At 34.8% G+C, this 22,044-nt stretch overlaps 1 protein-coding gene across 5 annotated transcripts in view; it reads left to right on the top strand.

The window, feature by feature from the left end:
* Positions 1-22,044, top strand: part of Myb (proto-oncogene like protein Myb) — a 136,390-nt gene that overhangs the window by 97,261 nt on the left and 17,085 nt on the right. For 3 of the 5 annotated variants that reach the window (XM_072522531.1, XM_072522534.1, XM_072522532.1), the window contains exons 4-9: positions 138-596; positions 4,649-4,955; positions 7,300-7,679; positions 7,807-8,103; positions 11,131-11,298; positions 16,845-16,961. In XM_072522531.1, coding sequence (XP_072378632.1) covers positions 138-596; positions 4,649-4,955; positions 7,300-7,679; positions 7,807-8,103; positions 11,131-11,298; positions 16,845-16,961 — 1,728 coding nt within the window. The remainder of the gene's footprint in view (positions 1-137; positions 597-4,648; positions 4,956-7,299; positions 7,680-7,806; positions 8,104-11,130; positions 11,299-16,844; positions 16,962-22,044) is intronic. The other 2 variants (XM_072522533.1, XM_072522535.1) reach the window with 2 other exon arrangements.

Below are 22,044 nucleotides of genomic sequence, written 5' to 3'. Positions count from 1 at the left end.
TGTTCCCAAATCGACATGGACTTCTATATAAATAAATTTATACTAACCAGATATATTGAATAATTATAACAAAATATAATGTTTTATTTGTATTCTGTGAAAACACTTTATTAATATTGTTTTTTTATTTATTTCAGGAGGACGAAAAGGTCATCGAATTAGTAAATAAATACGGAGCCAAAAAATGGACGCTTATTGCCCGGCATCTAAAAGGCCGAATCGGCAAACAATGTCGAGAACGATGGCACAACCACCTAAACCCGAAAATAAAGAAGAGCGCCTGGACCGAACAAGAAGACGATATCATCTACAAGGCACATCAAGTCTTAGGTAACCAATGGGCACGAATAGCGAAGCTATTGCCCGGTCGGACCGACAACGCCATCAAAAATCATTGGAATTCAACGATGAGGCGGAAATACGAGTCGGAGAACCGCGATCATGGGGAGTCCAAGCGTGGGAGACAACGGAGGAATATGAGGCCCTCAGAGAACTTCTATTCTCATTACGGCCACCAAAGGACACAAGAGACGCAGGTGGGCCACGAAGGCTTTCCTATAAAGAAGGAAAATTTAATGCTGAAACTAAAGGACGAGGTATTTATAAGTAGTTCAGAAATGTGTGGTGAATACTTGATATGGAAGTATTAGATGCCTGGTAGAAACAAATTATATAATTGTTGCTTCTTCGCTAATCGATTAAATCCAATATATTTTGTAAACATATTTTTTGCAGTGCCCTCTATCAAAAAGTCGAAAGCATTTACCTTTCTCTCTAAATAACCTGCTTCTCTCTAAATAACAATGCTTAAAACTGTTCATTCATTTAATTAGTGATTTTAAGGGGAAAATAAACTTCAAATACAAAATTTAAACTACCTATTTAAATATAATTATTGAGATCTGATTAAAAATGTACTAGTCATTAAAATATGTGAATATAAAGAGATATATCGTGTTTTATATCGCTATAAATTAATGATACACGTATAGAAAATACTGTTGTTGCCATTAATCAACAAAACGTTAATTTAAAATTAATAACCATTTAGACAATATCTAATTTATATAGCGCTAAGTTGTTTATGATGAAGTCTACAAAGAAACATAATTATCTCAGAATAATTATGCAAACATAGATCCTTAACATGAGAATGTATTTATTAATATATTAACAATTTAAATAAAAAGTAACAGTTGATAAGCCGCTCTCATATATCAAAAAATAAGTTCTTTAATCGACATTTTGAGTTAATATTAGAAGAAAAATAAGTACTAGACCAATTACTTACTATATCCTGATTTACAATGAAATTACTAACGTGTGGCGATATAATTTCCAGCTGTACGAGAACATGACTAGCAAATGGTTAATATCTTTCATAAATATAGGTAGGCTTAGATGGGCTGGGTATGTGTCAAGAGCAAAGAAAAACTACCCTCCCATACAGACGCACCCTATTTGAGGCAACAGCAGGTCCAGCAAACTGGCAACTGCTAGCGGTAAGCAGTAACGACTGGAGGAATAGCCTGTGAGTAACTAGAACAAATTTCAGACTCAAAATCCCCTAGAAGCGCCCCAACTATGTTTTGGCGGAAGTACACGCCATAGACATCAGTACACACCATAGACATCAGTACACACATAGGTGTACTATTAGGTCTGTTAAAAACTGGCAGCAAACAATAAGGTAACTTCGACGTGGGTGTAAGCTCATAAAGGGATATAAGTGGAAATAAAAATTCTGACAAGTCGATAAAACAGGAAGCAAACTATCCTTTCTTGGCCTACAACCCTTTTGCGACGTAACTAAAAGCCCCGTATAAAATACAAAACAATTATAATTTCACTGGACTGGTCCTCCAGGACTGGACCAAAAACCATTAAGCTGGCAACATTTTATTTCGATTCGACTTGACTCGAATCGACTAGACTCGGCTCGACTAAATTCGATTCGACTCGGCACGATTCGACTTGACTCGATTCGACTTGACTCGATTCGACTTGACTCGATTCGACTAGATTCGATTCGACGCGACTCGATTCGATGCGACTCGATTCAATTTGATTCCCATGCGAAGTATTGAAAATATTGAACGTGCGAGACTTGCATTTGAAGAGAAAAATACCAGAAAAAGATTCGCTTAACTGGGTGACTTTGAAATGGTCGGTAATGACGAAAATATCATTACCGGTGTCGCAGATTTACGGTTTTCATCCCGAAACACAACAAAAATCTTCACAGTTAAAGTGAAGTTTTCATTCGATCATGCAGTTTTTTTTTGTCCCGATTATGGGGGTGTTATGAATATGCTTCAAGAGGTCAGACAATCAACAACGAATTTTACGTTAAATTTCCAAAAAGATGTGACATAATCAACAGAAAACGGCCTTTTTCGTCGAGGTTTATTCATCACAATAATGTGCTAGCACATTATCTGTACTCAGTTTTGGCAATACACAAGATTGCACAACTCCACTAGTCTTTGTACAGTCCCGGCTTTGCGATTTTCTATGTTTAAAAAACTGAAAATTTCGCTTAAAAGACATCGTTTCAACGACATTAACTTAAATGCCGTTGGGACTTAAAAACCGATGGGAGCGTGTTCCAAGTTAAATGAAAATTACTTCCAAGGGTGCCACGAGCTGGATGACAAAGAATAAAGCATGAATGAACGAATGTCTGATACTTTAGAAATTACTTCGTATTTCGAGGCAGTAAGTCATTATTTATTAAATTAATTTTAACTAATGAATAAGCAAATACGTATCATAACTTGTTCACGAGTAAGAAGGTTTTTAGAGAGAATTTAAGAAATTATAGGAAGAATATGGAAAGAATTGGCTAATGTTTATACTCTCTTAAGTAAATATTGCAAAAATAAAGTATCCAGTACTACAATTCACTAATTTTTTTTGCTTCTACATCCTAAGAACAATTGTAAGGAATACTTTTAATTTAAAATTAAAGCCTTAGTCATGTCTTCAAATAATATATAACCTGATTACCCAGTTACACAACTGTTGACGGCAGTATCATTTCCATATTTCACTGCTTGATTGATAATTTATTTTTGATTTTATTCAAATTCCATTATGTTACTGGTTTTTGAACATTCTTTGTGGATTGAATTCTAAAAAGCATGAATGTATTTAGCATTATTAGCATTATTTTACAATAAAAACCAGGTTTTTGTTAAAAATTCTTAACTGCTTATAAATACCTCCACAAATGGGTATTGTCTTAAAATTTTTAAGAACCAAATTGGCAATAAAATTTTATCTGGTGCAAATCAGATCAATAAACTTTATCAATAGTTTATTATATGACTTATTTTATTTTACTTATAAGTTGTTGAAAATTTCATGTAGTGACAAACAAATCAATGGGTTTTCCTTCTCTTTATGTTATTTCTATTCTTCACATGTTTCTAACTTGCTTCATGACACTATTAATACCTTTTACATATATTTGTCGTCTAAAGGTACGCGCGCACATTGGGCAACAGAACGCACCACTGCATCCCGGAATTGAATACAGTAAACGCGGCATAATCACACGGCGAAATGAGGAAGCTGACAGCCTCACACAAGAATTCCCCATTCCAGCGTCCAGAACTCTTCTGTGGACTATTGAAAAGTCACATCATAGATGAACTTCGGACCTGGGAACTCGAATCAGGTGTGTTAGGAGTCTAACACACCAGGACAAATGCAAGCAAAAAGGCTCATTAAAGTGTCGCCTACTGCAACAAACAGCCTCCTTCGGCGCGGTTCTGTGTGAATGGATTTGAATACATAAATACTTTAAATTGCCGATCATAGTGGTGCGTTTCGTTGCCGACCGTTTCGACCAAGTGCGCGCGTACCTTAACTCCCTCCAACCAAATCTGTTATGCAATTCTTCTCCCTTAATCCTTCCACGAATTTGATATTCAGCAATTCTTTGTATCGCGTGATTACCATTTCTGTGTTCGTATGCCCCTAAATTTCTTTACATATTTTCTCTTCTTTTGTCATTGCATGCGTCAACTTTATTGCTGCAATATACATTCATTCACAGTTGTTCCTATGACGACCTTAACAGAATTTAACTAACTTTCAGTTTGTCTGCACTTTTTCTATAACCAAACATACACTAGTGGCTATTTTCCACTGCGTCCACTCTTCTCTAGCTCTGTTGCTGATGTTACTACATATTAGCTCATTACTTTGTTGTACTGATACCAGCAGCATCATTTTCAAATAAACATGTCAGTTTTAAATCTGTTTCTTTAAGAATATTTTTTTTTGTTCTATTATTTTGGTTGCTATATGCCTAAATTGGTTATCCTCCCATAATTCCCTTCATTTTGTTAATTTTTTAATTTTAACTTTTGAGTACTATAGTTCTCGATGTAAATTTTCTACTTCACTGTATATGGTTGTCTAGCTGTATTTCATTAGTTTGGTTTTCGATATATCTTAACAGATATTCTATTCTAATTTCATTTTTTCAATGCTTTACTTTTAACGTGTAAGCAATCTCCTTTTTTATATATAGGTGTATATTGACAATTACTTGCATGGTATACGTAGTAGATTGACATTTACTATTTTTTCATGTTATATATGGATCACAGTCTTATTTTTAATGCTCTGTTTTTAGGATTGGACGGTTGAAATGTTTGACCATGCCAGCAGCCAGTCGAGTTATTCGACAGGAGCTCCAACACCTAGCCCTACGCCACAAATGGCTAGTGTCTACGAAAGAATCAACCCTTCCCCACCTCAACAAGCACAAAATTCCAACGAGCCCATGTCTTTCAACTTCATCAGTATGTATGGAAACCAAACTTCACCTGTCAAATTGACGCCCATGAACGACGATGCTTTGTCAGACTTCGATATGGGCTTCTACCAATCACCTGGTGTCAGTCCGTTGAAAACGACGAATAGGCACTTTATCAAATCAAGTAAGTATATTCTTAAATTAATGATTTTTAAGAGTTTTATTGCTTGAATAAATAACAAAAGATCTTGGAAGACACTATTTTCACCATTTTCGTGATTATTATTAAGTGATATTTATATACACGAGGAAAAGACCTAAAATAAATAACTTTTGTGTGATAACAAACACATTCGCTATGGTTGGGTAGTTTCCATCAGCAATATTTTATTAGTTAGACCAACACTATAAATTAATTATAAAATGTTCAATTGTAGATTCAAAAGGAGTATGCACCACACAATTATACATTATAAATATCAGCTTTATTTACTTACTTTATGTGAGACAATAAAATAGGAGTACAAAATAAAATTAGAAAGCAATAAAAATCATTTTACCAGGCGAGTAAACATTTAAACCTCTCCATACACCGAAGAAATGTTTCATGTGTCGCGTCGTATCGACGCCAGCTTATTTACAAACTTTAAAGGGAATGAGGATGTTCTCCATAAACTATACCTGTATTTCAATTTGATATTAACCGTTTTATGCTTCTGAAACTATTTTGTTGTGACATATTGAAGTTAAACATTATGTTTACGTGAAAATTACATTTTCTAATATTGTTATTTGACATTTCGATTTCCAATCCGGAAATCATTTTCAAAAAAGATTATTTTAAAATAGTGAGCTCTTATTATCTCCAAACATTGTTTGGCGGTTACTGTTTTGCAAATTGACAGGTGACTTACTCGATCTTCTCAGCTTCTGAGATCGACTGACTCGATCTCAATTCACACTGAGAGTGCAGTACGTTTAAGATAGGAATGCGCATTTTCCGGATTAGTAGTGTCCAAGTAGTGGTCACGTACAGAACCGTACAAAGATCTTTACGGCGGGGCTATATTACATTACAAGTAGAACTACCTTTTTTGGATTTTAATTTGTAATGAAAATTAGAATAAAACAGATGGAGGCAGCCAGTTCGGACGTGAAGGCAGCTGAGATACATCAAAACGTTTTCCGAAGTGATAAAAGCCAAGGGATACGTCCCCCCCCCAACATGTCTTGCAACTGTGACGAGACAGGGCTTTTCTGGAAAAGGATGTCGAATAGGACTTATATAACGGCGATAGGAACACGATGCCAGGTCACAAACTCTAGATTAACTCTAGCACTTTGCACCAATGCGAGTGGGGACTGCAAAATCAAGCCTCTGCTAGTATACAATTTGGAAAATCCCAGAGCCTTTTAGTCACATAAGAAAAACTGCTTAGTTATGTGGAGGACAAATCCGAAGGCGATGGAGTGGTTTGGCCCTTCTGTTAAAACATATCTACAGGAAAATAATCTATCCATACAAGCCCTTCTCGTCCTCGACAATGCCCCTGCTCACCTTCCAAATAGCTCGAAGATGATTTACTGGAAAAAATAAAGTTTATAAAGGTTTTCTACCACTCCTATCTTGCAGTCAATTATCAGCCGGTGATGTTTAATTTTAAGAAGTTGTACACCAAGCAAATTTTTCGGCGCTACTTTGAGGTGACGAAGAACACAAACCTTACCCTTCGAGAGATCTCGAAGGACCACTTTAACATCGTGATATGCCTAAGAATTATTGATCAGGACTGGCTGGGTGTTACAACGAGAACATAATTATTGATCATGCCTGGCTGGGTATTACAACGAGGACCTTAACCTCTGCATGGAAGCTGTGGTCTGAGACTGTAGCTGGAAGGACCTTCGAATGAGTGGAACCCGAAGTGTCAGTGGTAGAGAAGATTGATTCTCTGAGAAAATCCATGGGTCTGGAGGTGGATGAGAGAGATGTAAACGAACTGTTCAACAAAAAATTGGTTTTGAAGAGGTGCCATATAAGAAGGAGGTTATCTCTACAAGAAATATAAAAGAGATCTTGGGAAATTGGGGGAAAGTTGTAGAGTTAGTAGATAAAAATCGTCCCAAAAACTTGCAATTGTTCGTGCATCGCAGTTATTTAAGGAAACTTGCCTAACCCATTTCCGCAACGTCCTGAAAGGGAGGAAGAAATAAACCTCCATGGACAGTTTTTCATACGATCTGCAGGTGAAAATGAGAAAATGTATTTATTATTTATAAATAAATGTTTCTTCTTGTAAATACATTTTTCTTATTCAAAAACACTTAATAAAAACAACTGAGGTGGTGTTTTGGGAGCTGGAACTGATTAAGTGCATTTCAATGGGGACAATTTCTTTGAGACACGAGCAATTTAACATACGAGCAAGGTTGTGGAACGAATTAAACTCGTATGTCAAAGTACCACTGTAATGATAATGTGATATTCTATACGCTTTCCTTTCAATTTCTAATGTTTATTTTTTTAGGGGGACCTGTTTCAACTTTAACCCAAAATACAATTGTACCTGTAACCAGCACCGTGAGCGTCACACGTTCTACAACGCCTCCCATTTTGAGAAGAGGAAAATCTCGCAAACGAAGAGACAGCTCTGATACCGAAGAAAACATTGTCGACCAACCTAATCCTCAGAAATTCGAAGTGGATTTCCTCGACACCGCGAAATCTTCATTCTTCAGTCCGTTAAGGAATGGAGCTTCCCCTATTAAGCAGCTACCTTTCAGCCCTTCGCAGTTTTTAAATAGTCCTAACATCCAGAACCTCACTTTTGACGTAACGATGTCGTCGACTCCCAAAGGACCTCAGAATGCGATAGTTTCGACACCGGTGAAGGATAGAACTAGACCTGTAAGTAAATCTTGAATTATTCAACAAACTAGTTGATGTATTTTATGTTAGTTTCCCGTGAAAAGTCCGCGAAGGACCAAAAAAATATATATGCTATATTTGTTAACCATATTTATCGTTGTTACAGGATCGAGATTACAGTCCTCTCAGCACGCCGCGTGGTCTACCATCGATTATAAAGGTCGAAGCCACCGCATCCTGCTCGACGACGGATGTCACCGCTACGCCAAACAAACGCTTCACCAGTGATACACCTCGTACACCCACACCCTTCAAGAAAGCCCTAGCGGATTTGGAAATGAAATCCGGTCCGATCAAAAACCTTCCCGACACTCCATCCTCAAGATTGGAAGATATCACGGAGATCATGAAGAAGGATCAGGACAGTTCCCATTACGAAACGGACACCAGCGTCATGGTCACTGTAAGTTTTTCAATGATTTTTGTGTGTATGTGTGTCTTACTAAAACACGGGTGGTTAAACCAAAAGATATATGGGTTTTTTATTATTTATAGTAAATATTAAGATTTTATACAGATAAACATTTCATTTTGTTTTTATTTTTGTCAGTTTAAAACTAATCTACGAAATTGATTAAATCTGTCGTTGATTTTTATTACGTTTTGCAAATATTCATTATATATTTGATTTCATTAAATATTAAGATTTAGTTAAATACCAAATTATTTTTGCGAACTGAATTCTTTCTATATTGTTACTAATCTTAATACAAAAATCAAATACGGAGCATTATAAGTTATTTTCAATAAGCAGTGTTATTTTGGTGATATGATGAGAACCAACGTGTGTTTAGCTTTCTGCACATGTGATTTCTTCTATATAATTGTATGATGACATATAATTATCAACTTGGACTTGAGTAGAACAATTAACAACATTAATTAATAACATTATAAAACACAATAAAATACCGGAAGAATGGAGAACGAGCGAATTAATTCTGCAATTCAAAAAAGGAGATAAAAAACAGCCAGAAAACTACAGAGGGATAAAGTTTTTAAATACTACCCTAAAACTTACAACTAAAACAACAAAATGGTCAGAATAGATGGACAACTTACAGAACCTATAGAAATAGGCAGCGGAATAAGACCAGGGGATTCATTGAGCCCCGTGCTCTTCAATTTGATCATGGATGAAATCATCAAAAGCGTTAACAAATGAAGAGGATACTGAATGGGAAAGAAAGAAGTGAAAATACCTGTTACGCAGACGACGCAATATTGATAGTCCAGGATGAAGATAGTCTGCAAAGACTGGTCCACAGATTTCACATAAGAGAAAAAGATTTTAATATGACAATCTCATTTCAGAAAACTAAAACAATAGTAATCAGCAAAGAACCAACCAGATGTAAAATAGAAATTGATGGCATCAGTATTGAACAAGTAATGGAAATAAAATACATTGGAATTACACTGTCCAGCTGTGGAGCCTGGACAAAGAAGTGAGAGATCAAGTACAAAAAGCAAATAGACTGGCAGGATGCCTTAATAACACTATATGGTGAAACATACATTAACACTGAGATGAAGTCAAGAATTTATAAAGCCAGTGTAAGACCAATAATGACATATGCCTCAGAAACAAGACACGACACAGCCACAACACAAAGGCTACTGGAACCGCAGAGATGAGAGTACTCAGAAGAATTACAGGAAATACGCTGAAAGATCGAAAGAGAAGTGAAGACATTAGAAGGAAATGTAACGTACAGTGCATAATCGAATGGACACTAAATAGAAAAAAAGATTGGGATAACCACATAAGCAGAATTTGGGGAGACCTGTGTCGTCAAAATAGCAAGAGATAAATCACCAATCGGCAGAAGCAGTTTCGGACGAACGCGCAAAAGAGGAAGTGACAACCTTCCGTAGAGGTATTAATCCGCCAATGAACAAGCAGAATTACTTATAAAGAGGAAGAAGAAAAAGATTCAAAAGAAATAAGCAAGAAAACTCTATTTTGAAATTTGTTATTAAAAGAATAATTAATGTGATGTAGGAGGTGAAGTGCGTAAGTTGAATCCCTTTTTCTATTATTGAAAGCCCGCTTGTGTTCTGCTATCCATTTATTAAAGGTTCTACCCGTTTGACCGATGTAAGTTTTTGGACAGTCACCACATGTAAGTTTGTATACACCAATGTGTAAGTGCTTTTTTTGGCACTTGTTCTTAATATATTTGCTTAAGTTGTTGTTATTCCATTCTGGCTGGTAAGCCGGCGTTATTCCGTTCTTTTTTATGTGTTTGGCCAAATGATAAAAGATGAACGCCACTGAAATGTTCTGTTGAAGAAGAATGTTACAAATTCTGTGGGACAAGCATAGGACAAATAATTCAATTCTAAATGAGCTACAAGTTACCAAACGGCTATCTAGCAAAGTCCATCTCCAACAATTAAAATACTTTGGACATTTTATAAGAGCAGACATAGAAAACTTGAAAAGACTTATTATCCAAGGAAAGGTAGAAGACCGAAGATCACGAGAAAGATCCCCAATAAGATGGGTCGATCAAATTACAGAAATCTGCAAAAGACCTATGCATGAATTAAAAGAAATGACCAGAGACCAGAGATCACCACTACACCCCCTCCGGGGGGTCAGGATTGAAGAGAGAGGTACGACTTAGAAATAATTTCCATTTAGTATTTCCAATATTTCAAATATTATGGGAAACGTTGCGAAACTGCAACAACTAGATACTGCCACTAATTGTTTTTGGCAATATATTCGACCGAAGAAGAACATGGATGGTAATTTCAAATCACTTAGTTGGAATCCACTCTTAAAGCCCTATACTATGTTGCTGTTTACAAAATACCAATCTAGGCCAATTCAAAGTGCCAGGATCTGTAATGGTCCATCACCGAAGAAAAAGGTTTTACTTTGTTTATATTTTATCTCAAGCTAAAGTTCGTATCAGAAGTTAATTCTAAATTCAATCTGAAATTCTAAAACAGAGAACACTCTAAGTAGAGTATAGTACGCGCCAGCTAAGAACTGATGCAGATTCTTATTTTCGTACCCTACCATTGCAATGCGAATAATGTTGACACCGATCAGGAGACGACTTATGATTATTTCCTATCAAAGACTACTTAATAACATTCAATTACTCATCTTTTTACACTACGGATTGTTAGTACTATCGTAATTTAATAGAATGGAATAATGGACCATTATTTTAAAATAGTTACAATAAACAATCATTTAATATTTGACATTTAGTGGTTTTTTCAACAAATTTAATATAAATGTTAAAATCCAATAAATTTTTTAAATCGAAATTTAACGTTTGGGGTATTATAATTATATTGTTATGATCATATACACATTTATAAGTAAATTAAGTGTTAGCACTGTAGCAGACAAATAAATTGGAGCAAACCATCGTTAATGAGCTAGTTACCATCTTTTTTTGTTTAGAACGATAGTGGCTATATGACCGGCAAACGAAAAGGAACTGCGTCTTCTGCAGCCGGCAAAGAAAACGTACTTCCTAGCAAGAGGGTGCGTAAAGCGTTGGCCCCTTCATGGGCATCGTCTTCCTCCCAAATGAGCTCTTCGGATATCTCGTTCGCAGTCGAGACTCCTGTAAGTAAAATAGAATCGCATGCTTATCAAACAATATTTAAATAAGTAGACAGATATCTGATATTTGTGTACGTTGAAATACATTTTCATTAAAGTATATTTACGTTAACAATGAAGTGATATGTATAGGTGATATGTAGCAATGTTGCCAAATTTATTAGAATTTCTTAGATTTCATGAAACATATTTGCTGTTATTAGACATTTAAAATAATACTATTTTATCATTATTGACTCAACTGTATTTAAATTCTTTGATAATTCTTTAATAGGAACGAAATATGTTATTTCAATTTTAACGTAGTTTATACTTTAAACAAGTTCTGTAAAAATAATTATTAAGACATAGAGTATAGATGACGCAATACATTTGCTAGCGACAATAGAAAACGCTTCATTAAAAAAATGTCAACAAATTTGATACATTTTGATTTGTTAGCAAAATTAAAAAACGTTGATAATTAAAGTTAGCGGTATCGCCATAGTGAATGCCTTTGGCAACACCACATTTGAACGTCGATAATGCTCAAATGTACTGTCTTATCTGTCCAACTCTGGACAGAGAAAGTGTCGCTGTCTTGTCTTTCGCCTGAAAATCTGCAATCAGAACTTTCTGTCAGTCCGATTTTACTCATGTGTCCCTTGAGGTGACAGTGTCCTGTTAGGAGAGCTACGATAATTCGCAGATCACTCCTAGTAGATCTGAATGTCTTCTTCGAAGGTTCATGTATAAAAGTCTTCCAATGTTTGAGACTCATTTGTTCGTACCAGTGGTTATATTGCATCCGTTTCATCCAGTCCTATATCGTTCTTTGATCTGTGCTTCTTGCTATTCCAACGACAGTTTTGCCCCTCCCTGCCAAGTATGTCCACTTTTTCGTTGCCTTCAATACCAGTATATCCAGACACCCAGATATACTTTACCGATCCGAATCAGTTTCTGAAGACGGTTCCAAACTAACTTGGAGTCAATTCTAGTCCAGTGCTTCTAATTTATTAGTTCTCGCAAACAAATTTATGGCATACATTTCTACTTGGAAGATAGCGGTACTATCACTAAGGTTTAGCCTTGGCTTCTGCCCATATACTCCAGCTCCAACTCCTTCATCGGTTTTAGAGCTATCTGTATACCAGCATTGATTTGCCATTCGTCTCTTCCTGGAAAGACGACTAGGTTGCATTGCATCTGGTATTATTTACAATTCTGGATGATATTTTATTATCTCTACAGATTTGATGCTTTCTTTCTCTCTGCTTCCTGGCCTCTTATCTGGCTTCTCTATGCCCCTCCCTACCTTCGCCTTCTTGTACATCCATATATGTAATGGAGGGAGGTCAAGTAGAGTCAGTTGCGAAACTGACTACTACTGTCTTATTAGGATTAATAAAGAGTGTTCTCCCGTTACACCACTTAATAAGGATATTTAATGTTCGTTCGAGTATGCTGGATAGAACATTTTCACCTTATTTTTTCACCTTATTTTCTCCTTATTGTAGTAGGTAGAGCAGGAAATACTTCATCTTCCCCTGGAGATTTAAGTGGAGCAAAGTGGGATTATGACCTACTTTACATTCTCTAGTTTGATGTTTTTTACAGAGGATTTCCAGTGTGCTGATCAATAATTATTGATCCTGGGAAGTGGTTACAGGAAAAGAATTGCTACTTATTATTTTAGATGCAATTTTTTAGACAAGTATATGAAACCCCAATGGGCTCCTTCCTCTGTACCTACTAATCTATCTTTTGAGTCCTTACCTCTCGAATCATGTCTCTTTAAACCGAAATTTTGGTTCCTATACGTTGATGATACTCTTGTTTAGCCTCACGATCAAAACAGTCTTCCTTCTTGTCTCGAAAATCTGAATATTCTGAACATCCAAGATTTACAAACAAGATAGAAAATAATCGGTTTCTTCCCTTTCTCGGTGTGTTGATTCTTGTAGGCTGAATATTCAGTTGCGTCATTCAGCGTACAAATAACCGACTCAGAAATAGTTATTTAAAAGCATCATCTCACCATCATCCAATCATAAATCTCTTATCCATTGGGCCATTGGTAACCATACAATCTCAAAGACGAACTTCATTATCTTCAAGAGATCCTTATATTGAGCGGTTAAGTTCACAATTCAAAAGACTACACACTTCTCCTACATCTGTTGACTTTTTTTGCGTATATAAATATTTGCTAATCCAAAAGCATCAAATATGCATTAGATCTGGTGTTTTCTCTCATTCTACAATGACAAAATCCTACCAATATACCGGACATTTTCTATTGTTTGTAAAACTCCATATCTTTCAAAAAAACTTGCTTTTTTACACAGCGGTACAAATTCCGGGACATCCTAGAAACATAAGCAGGGAGGACATAATATATTTCTTATCACTAGTCTGGAACCCAACTCTGCACTGTTTTCGTTGACACCTCAGCAGATCCGTTGCTTGGTAACATGATTTTCCACCGCTATAATGAAGATGGAAATGGTGGGTGACGCGAACGATAACCCATTTAAGAGTCTCTGCATATTTAGCGTCTTGCTGATCTTCATAGGCAACGAACTCCCTAACGAATACTTCGATATCCGCGAAAATATTCTTCTTATGAGTACCGAACTATTCAATAACAAATAGGACAGGGAGGATTGGTTTTCCGTGGTTCCAATCTCATTGCACAATGCTACCCACCCTTGGTGAATTGATATCCGCATCTGCCTTGCATGCGGTTGTTAAACGAAATATTCCAAATTATTCTGTAGAACCGTTTCTGAAAACAAATATTAATTGACCACCTGACCGTCCCATCTCAGCCCACACGACACCTCCTTGAGATATAGAACAATAGCCAACAAGAAGACCGCCAGCTACAGTTTCGAATCCTCCACCACCTTATCACGCTCTCGGCAAACCTAGATATCCCACCTTTTGGATACGCTACAGGAGCCTAAAGCAATGATCTTCTCGGAAAACCACACCACATACCATCCAAGAAAAATTACCATCGTCTCATTCATTCATTTCAACAGATTCACGTTTCACCTCTGGATATGTCGATCCTTGTGCGTAAATCTTTTACATGACTAGTTTTCGTCTCTAGTTACTTGAGTTATCGTGGCCAACAGCCAACCCCTGCTCTTCAAGAAACTATCTACAAATATAGCGAACTGTTGAGATAGATCCATGTGCGAGTCGTCCGAAATGACACGATCCAAACGCGGAAGACGATTAATTAGTTCTGAGTCTGGCCGTGTAAGCTTCAAATTTCATTTACCATATTTTTTATTTACCATAATCATTAGCTTTATATAATAATGTACACAAATATTAGATGACTTATTTGGCAGTGCTTTATTTTGAAAGGATAATCTTATTGATGACGTAGCTTGATAGTATCTATTTTAGTTTACATATCTAATGAAGTTTATTGATATTTAATAAAAAATCAATTTAAGCTTTTGGATTTTTTTATACTCATTTTATTAGTCCAATCGTTGGAGATTTTGACCTCTAAAAATCATTCAACAAGCTGAATTTTGTTGAGAATGACAATTTTGGGACCCCAAAAAAGATGCAAAAAAGTTTACCACGCCTATCACCCGGCTTCCCCCTAAAATTCCCCCTCCAAGGGGGTGAGGAACGGATTTCAGATTTTTACCGTCGAGTTAATACAAATTTCCGTCGAGTTAATACAAAAATCAAATTTTAAAATTGATTTCGTTAGCGTAGCTGACATTTAAAATCGCCGGTCGCTTCAATCATTGTTTTTGAAAAAGAACGATTCATTCTACAGAAAAAGTGCTAATAAAGATTTTTGTTCAAAATTATCTCATCTACATTTTTTATTTGAAACATTTTTTTCTACGGCGTACAGATTCTTGGTAAATCGATTTTTTCCGGTCCCCCCCTCCCTACGATGGTGCATTATAGGAGGAAGCCGGAGGGTAGGGGTGATAAACTTTTTTGCGTATTATTTGGGTCCCAAAATTGACATTCTCGGCAAAATTCAGCGTGTTCTTATGATTTTTAGAAGTTCAGTGGCATTTTCTTCTCTGACAACTGGAGTATATGTATACTTTTTAGTTATAAATCTAAGATCTCACTGCAAGATCACTACGCTCATAACTTAGTTTAGGAATAGGAGAATACATTGATAACAGGTTGTCAGTCAAAAAGCGGCCGCGCTGCTCATGACGTATATGCATCCTTTTTATGTCAAATTAAAGCTAATTTTTTTAATACAATGATAAGTTGCCTGAGAAAAAATAGTAGCAGTTAGGGTTGCCAGCTGTTAAAAACGCGAGATGTCAAAGATAAAGTAAAATAGAGTAAGCGCGCATCGACACTTGTTTGGCAAGTGATATGTATATTATCACCACGCATGCCTTAAAACGATCGTCATTATATTGAAGCATATAACTGACAACTGACACTAGCCATGTCAAACCAGTGGCGTTACGCGCTAGCTCTCTTTTACTTTATTTTTTATACGTCGCATTTTTAACAGCTGACAACCCTAATTTGCGACCATTTTTCTCAGGAAACCTTATATCACCATATTAAAAAAATAGCTTTAGATATAAAAAAAACATGAATATACGTCATGAGCAGCGTGTTTTATTTAAAAAATAAATGATCGAAATTTTTGTTTAAAAATTTATTGAGATTAATTAAAACTCTTTGCAGTCACTTTTTGTCTGGCAACCTGTTATCAATGTATGTAAATAGTTGATTTTATGAACATAGTGATATTTCAGTGGGGTCTCGTACTATTATGTTTTGTTATTTTTAATTTTTGTGCTTCACTTGTTGTTCATATTAAATTCTTTCTTTTCTGAAAAATTAAGATGCCTTCACGTATACGAAAGAAATAGTTAACACGAGGTTTGATACAAATCATAATGTACGTTGATATATAAAAAGTTAAAACGTAAAAGTACTTTACACATTAACTCCAGATATTGCTCGAAAATATATGACAAACAGGACACCTTCTAAAAGACGCATACTGAAACATAATTGGTATTTTAAAACACAAAATGACAACGTTACCATGTGTATTTTTAACATTCTACGGCACTGTTCAGATAATTATTATAAAATATAGTAATTTTCTTACATTGCTTATTATTAATACGATTCGAAACATTTGTAAGTAATCGTTACTTCGGATCCGAATAAGTACCGAGTACTCTAGTAACGAATAGTTACTTTTTTTACAGCACTACTTATTAATTATGAAATAATCATAAGTGTTACTGGAATGAAATAAATTTTCATAACGATTTTCTGGTCCCAATCCGTCTAGGTACGGGGATTTTTCTATTAAAAACAGAAATCCTCGTGTCTAAAATTGAGTAAAAGCATTTTCCAGTATGTACTGTTAACGTTGTGTATTACATTTTTCACTATTATTTATTATTTTTATTAAAAAATATTCTAGTTAGAAACGTAGTTAGTTATTACAAGGCATATACAGATTATCCTTTCAAAATATATTTAGTAAAATCAACGTGGAGGTTACTATAAAAATTCTATTTTACTTCCAGAGTAAGTCGTTGGGAGGGGACACTTCGATATTATTCTCAACTCCGTCATCGATAATGAAAGACTCCTTGGGAGTGACAGGAATGATGGACTATCACCCTCAGGCAGGATCCTCCAAGGTACTTGGATGGTTTCATTTTGGAGATAATTTCCTTTCCTAATCCTGCTACCCTACAATGTCACACCGATTCCCTTTTTTGTTACCTTTTTTAATTTGTTTTGGGGTACCGTAGTTTCGGTTTTTGGTCTCTCTCTAGCTTGAAGTCGTATTTACGATAATATATTAAAGAGATACTTGCGCGATATTTCGGGGCCAGTGTTGAAACAATTTTTGATATTCATTTTTTATTCTGTGTAAAATTTTAAATTCTCTGATTTACTATATATTTCTAACAGAAACAAACTTCCAGAAAAGCAGTCATTTTAATTATTCTAACCTATTTTTTTTATGAATGCAAGTCACATATTTAACTTAATTGTATGAAAATAGTTAAAATTTGGATACAGTTAAAATAGAAGCAAATAAGTATTGTTGCAGTCGAACACCAGGGTTTATGGAGTTCTTTTTGTGTATGACAAGAGCAAAATAGTTTATTGATGAATTTTTTTGGCCAAAGTATAAAATACAAAGTATCGAGCGCCAGTAATAGTCACTGCTTGGCCAGTCTCATTTTCAAATAAGTGTGGTCCAATAATGCCTCCAACCCAAAATCCGCACCAAGCAGTGACAAGTTGAGGATGTATTTTTTCATCAATAGTTACAAGCGGGTTTTCAGACCCCCAAATGCGGCAATTTTGACGATTAATAAAGCCATCAAGGTGAAAATGTGCTTTATCCCTTTAGATGATTTTGCTCGAAAAATCAGCATCCTCTTGTTGATGTTCAATAATACATTCAACGAACTCTCTTCGCTGTGCATGACCATTAGGCTTCAGTTCTTTGTCAATTGAACTTTGTAAGCATGGAGAAGCAGCTCTTCAGTGAGTAGACACAAATTTGCAGTTCTTGTCGTCTACCTGAATTTTTCAATTACTTGCTTCACAGTTGTGGTAATTAAATCAATATTCCGAACTGTGGCCACCAAACTGTCATTATTTTTAAAATACCGTTTAACAGTGAAATTTTTTTTAAAATTTGTAAAAGTGATGTGTCTACGAATAAAAAAAAATAATGAAGATACTTGTTCTTAAATGTGAACACGAGGAGGGTATTATATAGAAGCGAAAGAGGAGCGATATTGTAGTTAGCTCCTAAGCTGTTTTCAGTAAGAAATTTACTAAAAATAGACTGCATAAAATTACTAAGCATAAACTACAATTTATTCATTGAGTGAATCGATTTTTTTGCTCTCAAGAAGTGTAGATGCGAAACTATAGAATTGTCTTAAAAATAGATTTATTGCGTTCAATTGTAGCAAAGTTTTTTAAAAAAGTAAATGAAGCTAAACGTCGGTGTTCAGCCATACGGTTTAGACATATATCCCAAATCTGGACAAAGTTTGTAAGCGATCTTGTCAAAAATTAACAAGAATATTTGCATATTCTAAGTTCGCTGTTTTTCTTGAAGCTCTTACTTATTCTCACATTTACTAATTAAGGTTAACTTGGAAAGAAACTGGCTCTGAACGTATTTCATCTAGAATTATTATTCATAGTCTGCATGACAAATAAAATTATAGTTAATTGAGAGGAATGCCATAAAAATATAAGTCTGAAGCTAATATAAGAATAATCGTGACATATTTAGTAGAATATTGACACTATCGTTTTTAACAAATAATTTTTGCGTGTACTTATTAACATTATAAAAAACTAAGGATATTTTTTTATTGGAAACTAATATGTGGTGGGAAAAAATTAACACAACGAATGTCTTACTTTTATAATTACAATTGCGACAAAAATTATATTTATTACAAACTAAATCAGGTTTCCGTTTCTTTTCTCTATTGATTGTGTATTTTTAAATTGTTTTAATTCCTTTTTATACACTTTTTCAAGCTTTCATCTATGCTTTTATGTCTTTGCCACTAACTTTATTTCTTCTATAACTTACACTTCTTTTGACTTTATTATGAAATTTCACTGTTATTTTAGAGTTGCCTAAAGTCCAGTGTGAAATTTTTTATCGTGCTATATTTTCATTTTGTTTCAGTCCACCGAATATTATTACGCGATAAGACGTGGCAAAGCTTTAAACAGAATTAAATTTGTTGGTGATCTGAAAAGTTCTTGGCCTAATAGTGAAAACGGCAATTTACGCTTTCAAAGAAGTTTTATATGACTTAACCTATTCTCTAATATAAATATATTCCAAAAATCGCTGAATAGCGAGGAAAGTATTGAGTTGTAAGAATAGTTGAAAGTACTAGAATGGCAAATCTGGAGATTAGAAGGAGTTTCATCACTTCATATTACAGATTACTCAAGACACTTTTGTGAGCATTTACATTGTCCTGAGGAAAAATATTTTTTCTTCTTTAAGCTGGTTCTTCTTTCCACGAATGCTTGCGTTTTGTTTCGTTTTAAGTTCACAGAATAGTATGATTTAGTTGTGGTTTTACCTTTCTCAAGGTTTAAATTTGTGTCAATTAATAAAATTTATTAAATTTTCAAAAACACAACACGTCATGTCATTTCACGCCGATGGCACCGACCTCGCATTCTGCGAAGCTAAAAGAACCTGTTTTACCTGCTCTGTACATTTGCTTATGTGATTTTTGAGTCTGGATTGGTGAATAAATGTTTCATTCATTGTACCCTATCGATAAAGTCACTTGTTTTTCTTAAAACGCAGCAAGCTCATCTTGTCTTTGTTTTGCGCACCCCTTCTTGCGCAAAGCCTTTTCATGTCAATTTCCTGGTGTAAGATGTGACCATGTTTCTTCGATATCTTTAGAGCATTAGCAAGTTTACGTTCGTCCTAAAACTAAAACTAAATCTGTATTTTGCCGGTAACTTCCGACATGACGATTTTTGGATGTGCTTCGCGCGAATCATCTCAAATGCTTTTATGATCACATTTAAACTCAGCCATCTGATTCTTCTCGGTAAAAATTGAATATAAAGAGTCACCACATACATTTACAAACCAAAAATAAATTTCGATTGATTCTTCTCGAAACCTTTCACGAATAATTATTTTTTCACTCTACGGTACTCGGTTTGTTCCGAGGGCTACCTGGATTGACTTGTTATTGTACATTATGTCTACTAACAGGTGTAAAAGGAAGAATTAACACAAGTAGTGCTGCGATCTCTAAGCGAGGCCTAGAACTTCTTAGACCGCCTTAATAACTAATTTATTCGTCCACTATCAAGCCTACCTGTGGCGATATTACCGCTCGCAGTCAATTTATTGTACTTCTTAAGTTAGTTTTTTATTCTTTAGTATTTCTTTTTTTTTTTTTTTGTTTTGTTTCTAACTTCACAATTATTATTTTCTTTATAGATGTTTTTTAATAATAATGTACGTCTAAGAACCATATTTTCTTTATTTTCTCCCGTTTTGTTAGCAATTTTTTAGCAATTTCAATTGAATTATACAAGTAGGTATTAAATTGTTCCAATATTCTACATAAGCACTATTAACATCTAAGTAAAAAATGTAGCTTTAACTTTTTCTACTAAATAGCTTGACCATTATCTAAATATGAAAAAAAACCGAATTACTTACTGGGTGTCTCACAATGTAGATTATGGTGCATCTTTGTATTTCTAACAATATTGCAGTTAAAAACAAATAATTACATGTGCTTGCTTATTTGTGTAATTTATTTTTCATCCAAGCTCAGGCCGTATTCAAATACTTTTAGGTTAGTAAGCAATTTGAGCGTGTGTACTGCTCAAAAATGGAATTTCGGCAAAACTGAAACAACACAAATCCCACTTCTGATTACGTACATTCGCACAAATTGGGCGGGTATGAACATCTGATGAGTAGATGTTTGGTTCATTGCTTAAACAAAAATTATCTCTAGAAAAACATGTTGACGCCAATAGTGATTTGTCAAACTATAATTTTTGAGGTTATTTCCTAACCTATAAGGATTCTATTCAAATCAAATTCTTAAGACATTCAAGACATTAACCTGACAAAAAATTTGTGCTTTTATTTTCAATATCGAATTTTTTTAGCTTTGCCATAAAATTTTCTTCCGAAAATGGTAAAAATGTACTGTTACGAAAATAACGTCGGTAATTCGGTTTATAATCACGACCACAACTAAACATAGTGATTTGGTATCACCAATCAGGTGGAGTTACATTTAAATCATCATCATCAACCTGTATGAGTCCACTGCTGGACATAGGTCTCCCTCAGCTCTTTCCATCTGCCTCTGTCTTGTGCGGCTACGTTTAAATACTATCAACAAGTTCTCACAATGTCAAGAAAAAAAATGAACAAGCAGTTTAGTTACTTCAATCAAATGAATAGCGTATAAAGAGTGTTCATTGAATGTTCAAAAGACGATCTAGTAAGTTTTTTTTAATATTAGAACAAAATTTATATTATCTTTTGTATTCCATTGTGTATATTTTAATCAGTAAAATGATCTTGATTCAGAGGAAGAGTATTTAAAAAATATACGTGAAAGTATTCCAAAACTCGAAAGTATAAATCCGAAGATTTCTATTGACGAAACCAAAATTCAGATTGTTGCTTTCATCTGTGCCTTCTATAAATTTGCAAGGCAAAACAGACGTTGCTAGAGATGTAAGAGAGATATGGAGGATCAAAAGTTGCACCCCATAACATATCTCCACATCTAAACAAAAATCTTTGGCGAATTGGTTTCTTTTACTCATAAAGAGTATACCGAAACAAAAGAAAGGACAGTTAAGTTTGGTTTCGTCAATAGAAATCTTCGGTTTTCTACTTTCGAGATTTATTATCAGATGTCGCTATAGGGTCCAAATAGAAGTCATTCTATAGTTGCTTCTTTTGATGGAAAAGATTTGTTTTTACGTTTAGATCTTCTGTACCAGTCGCTCTGATGATTCCTGCTAGGATGAAATACGTATAAGCGGATATACAGAGGCACTATACGTAAAATCAAATCTTAAATGTCCTTTCTTTTATTCCAAAACTGTTTATTTTGTATATGTTATAGACTTTTTCTTCGGTAATTTCTGTTTTACCATCCAGTTGGATAATCTATTTCCTTCTATTTTTTACTGTTAATAATGAAGGTACTCCTT

Source organism: Diabrotica undecimpunctata, chromosome 2 (genome assembly GCF_040954645.1).
Source record: "Diabrotica undecimpunctata isolate CICGRU chromosome 2, icDiaUnde3, whole genome shotgun sequence".
Classification (NCBI taxonomy): Eukaryota; Metazoa; Arthropoda; class Insecta; order Coleoptera; family Chrysomelidae; genus Diabrotica; species Diabrotica undecimpunctata.
This window is presented reverse-complemented; position numbering and strand designations above follow the sequence as displayed.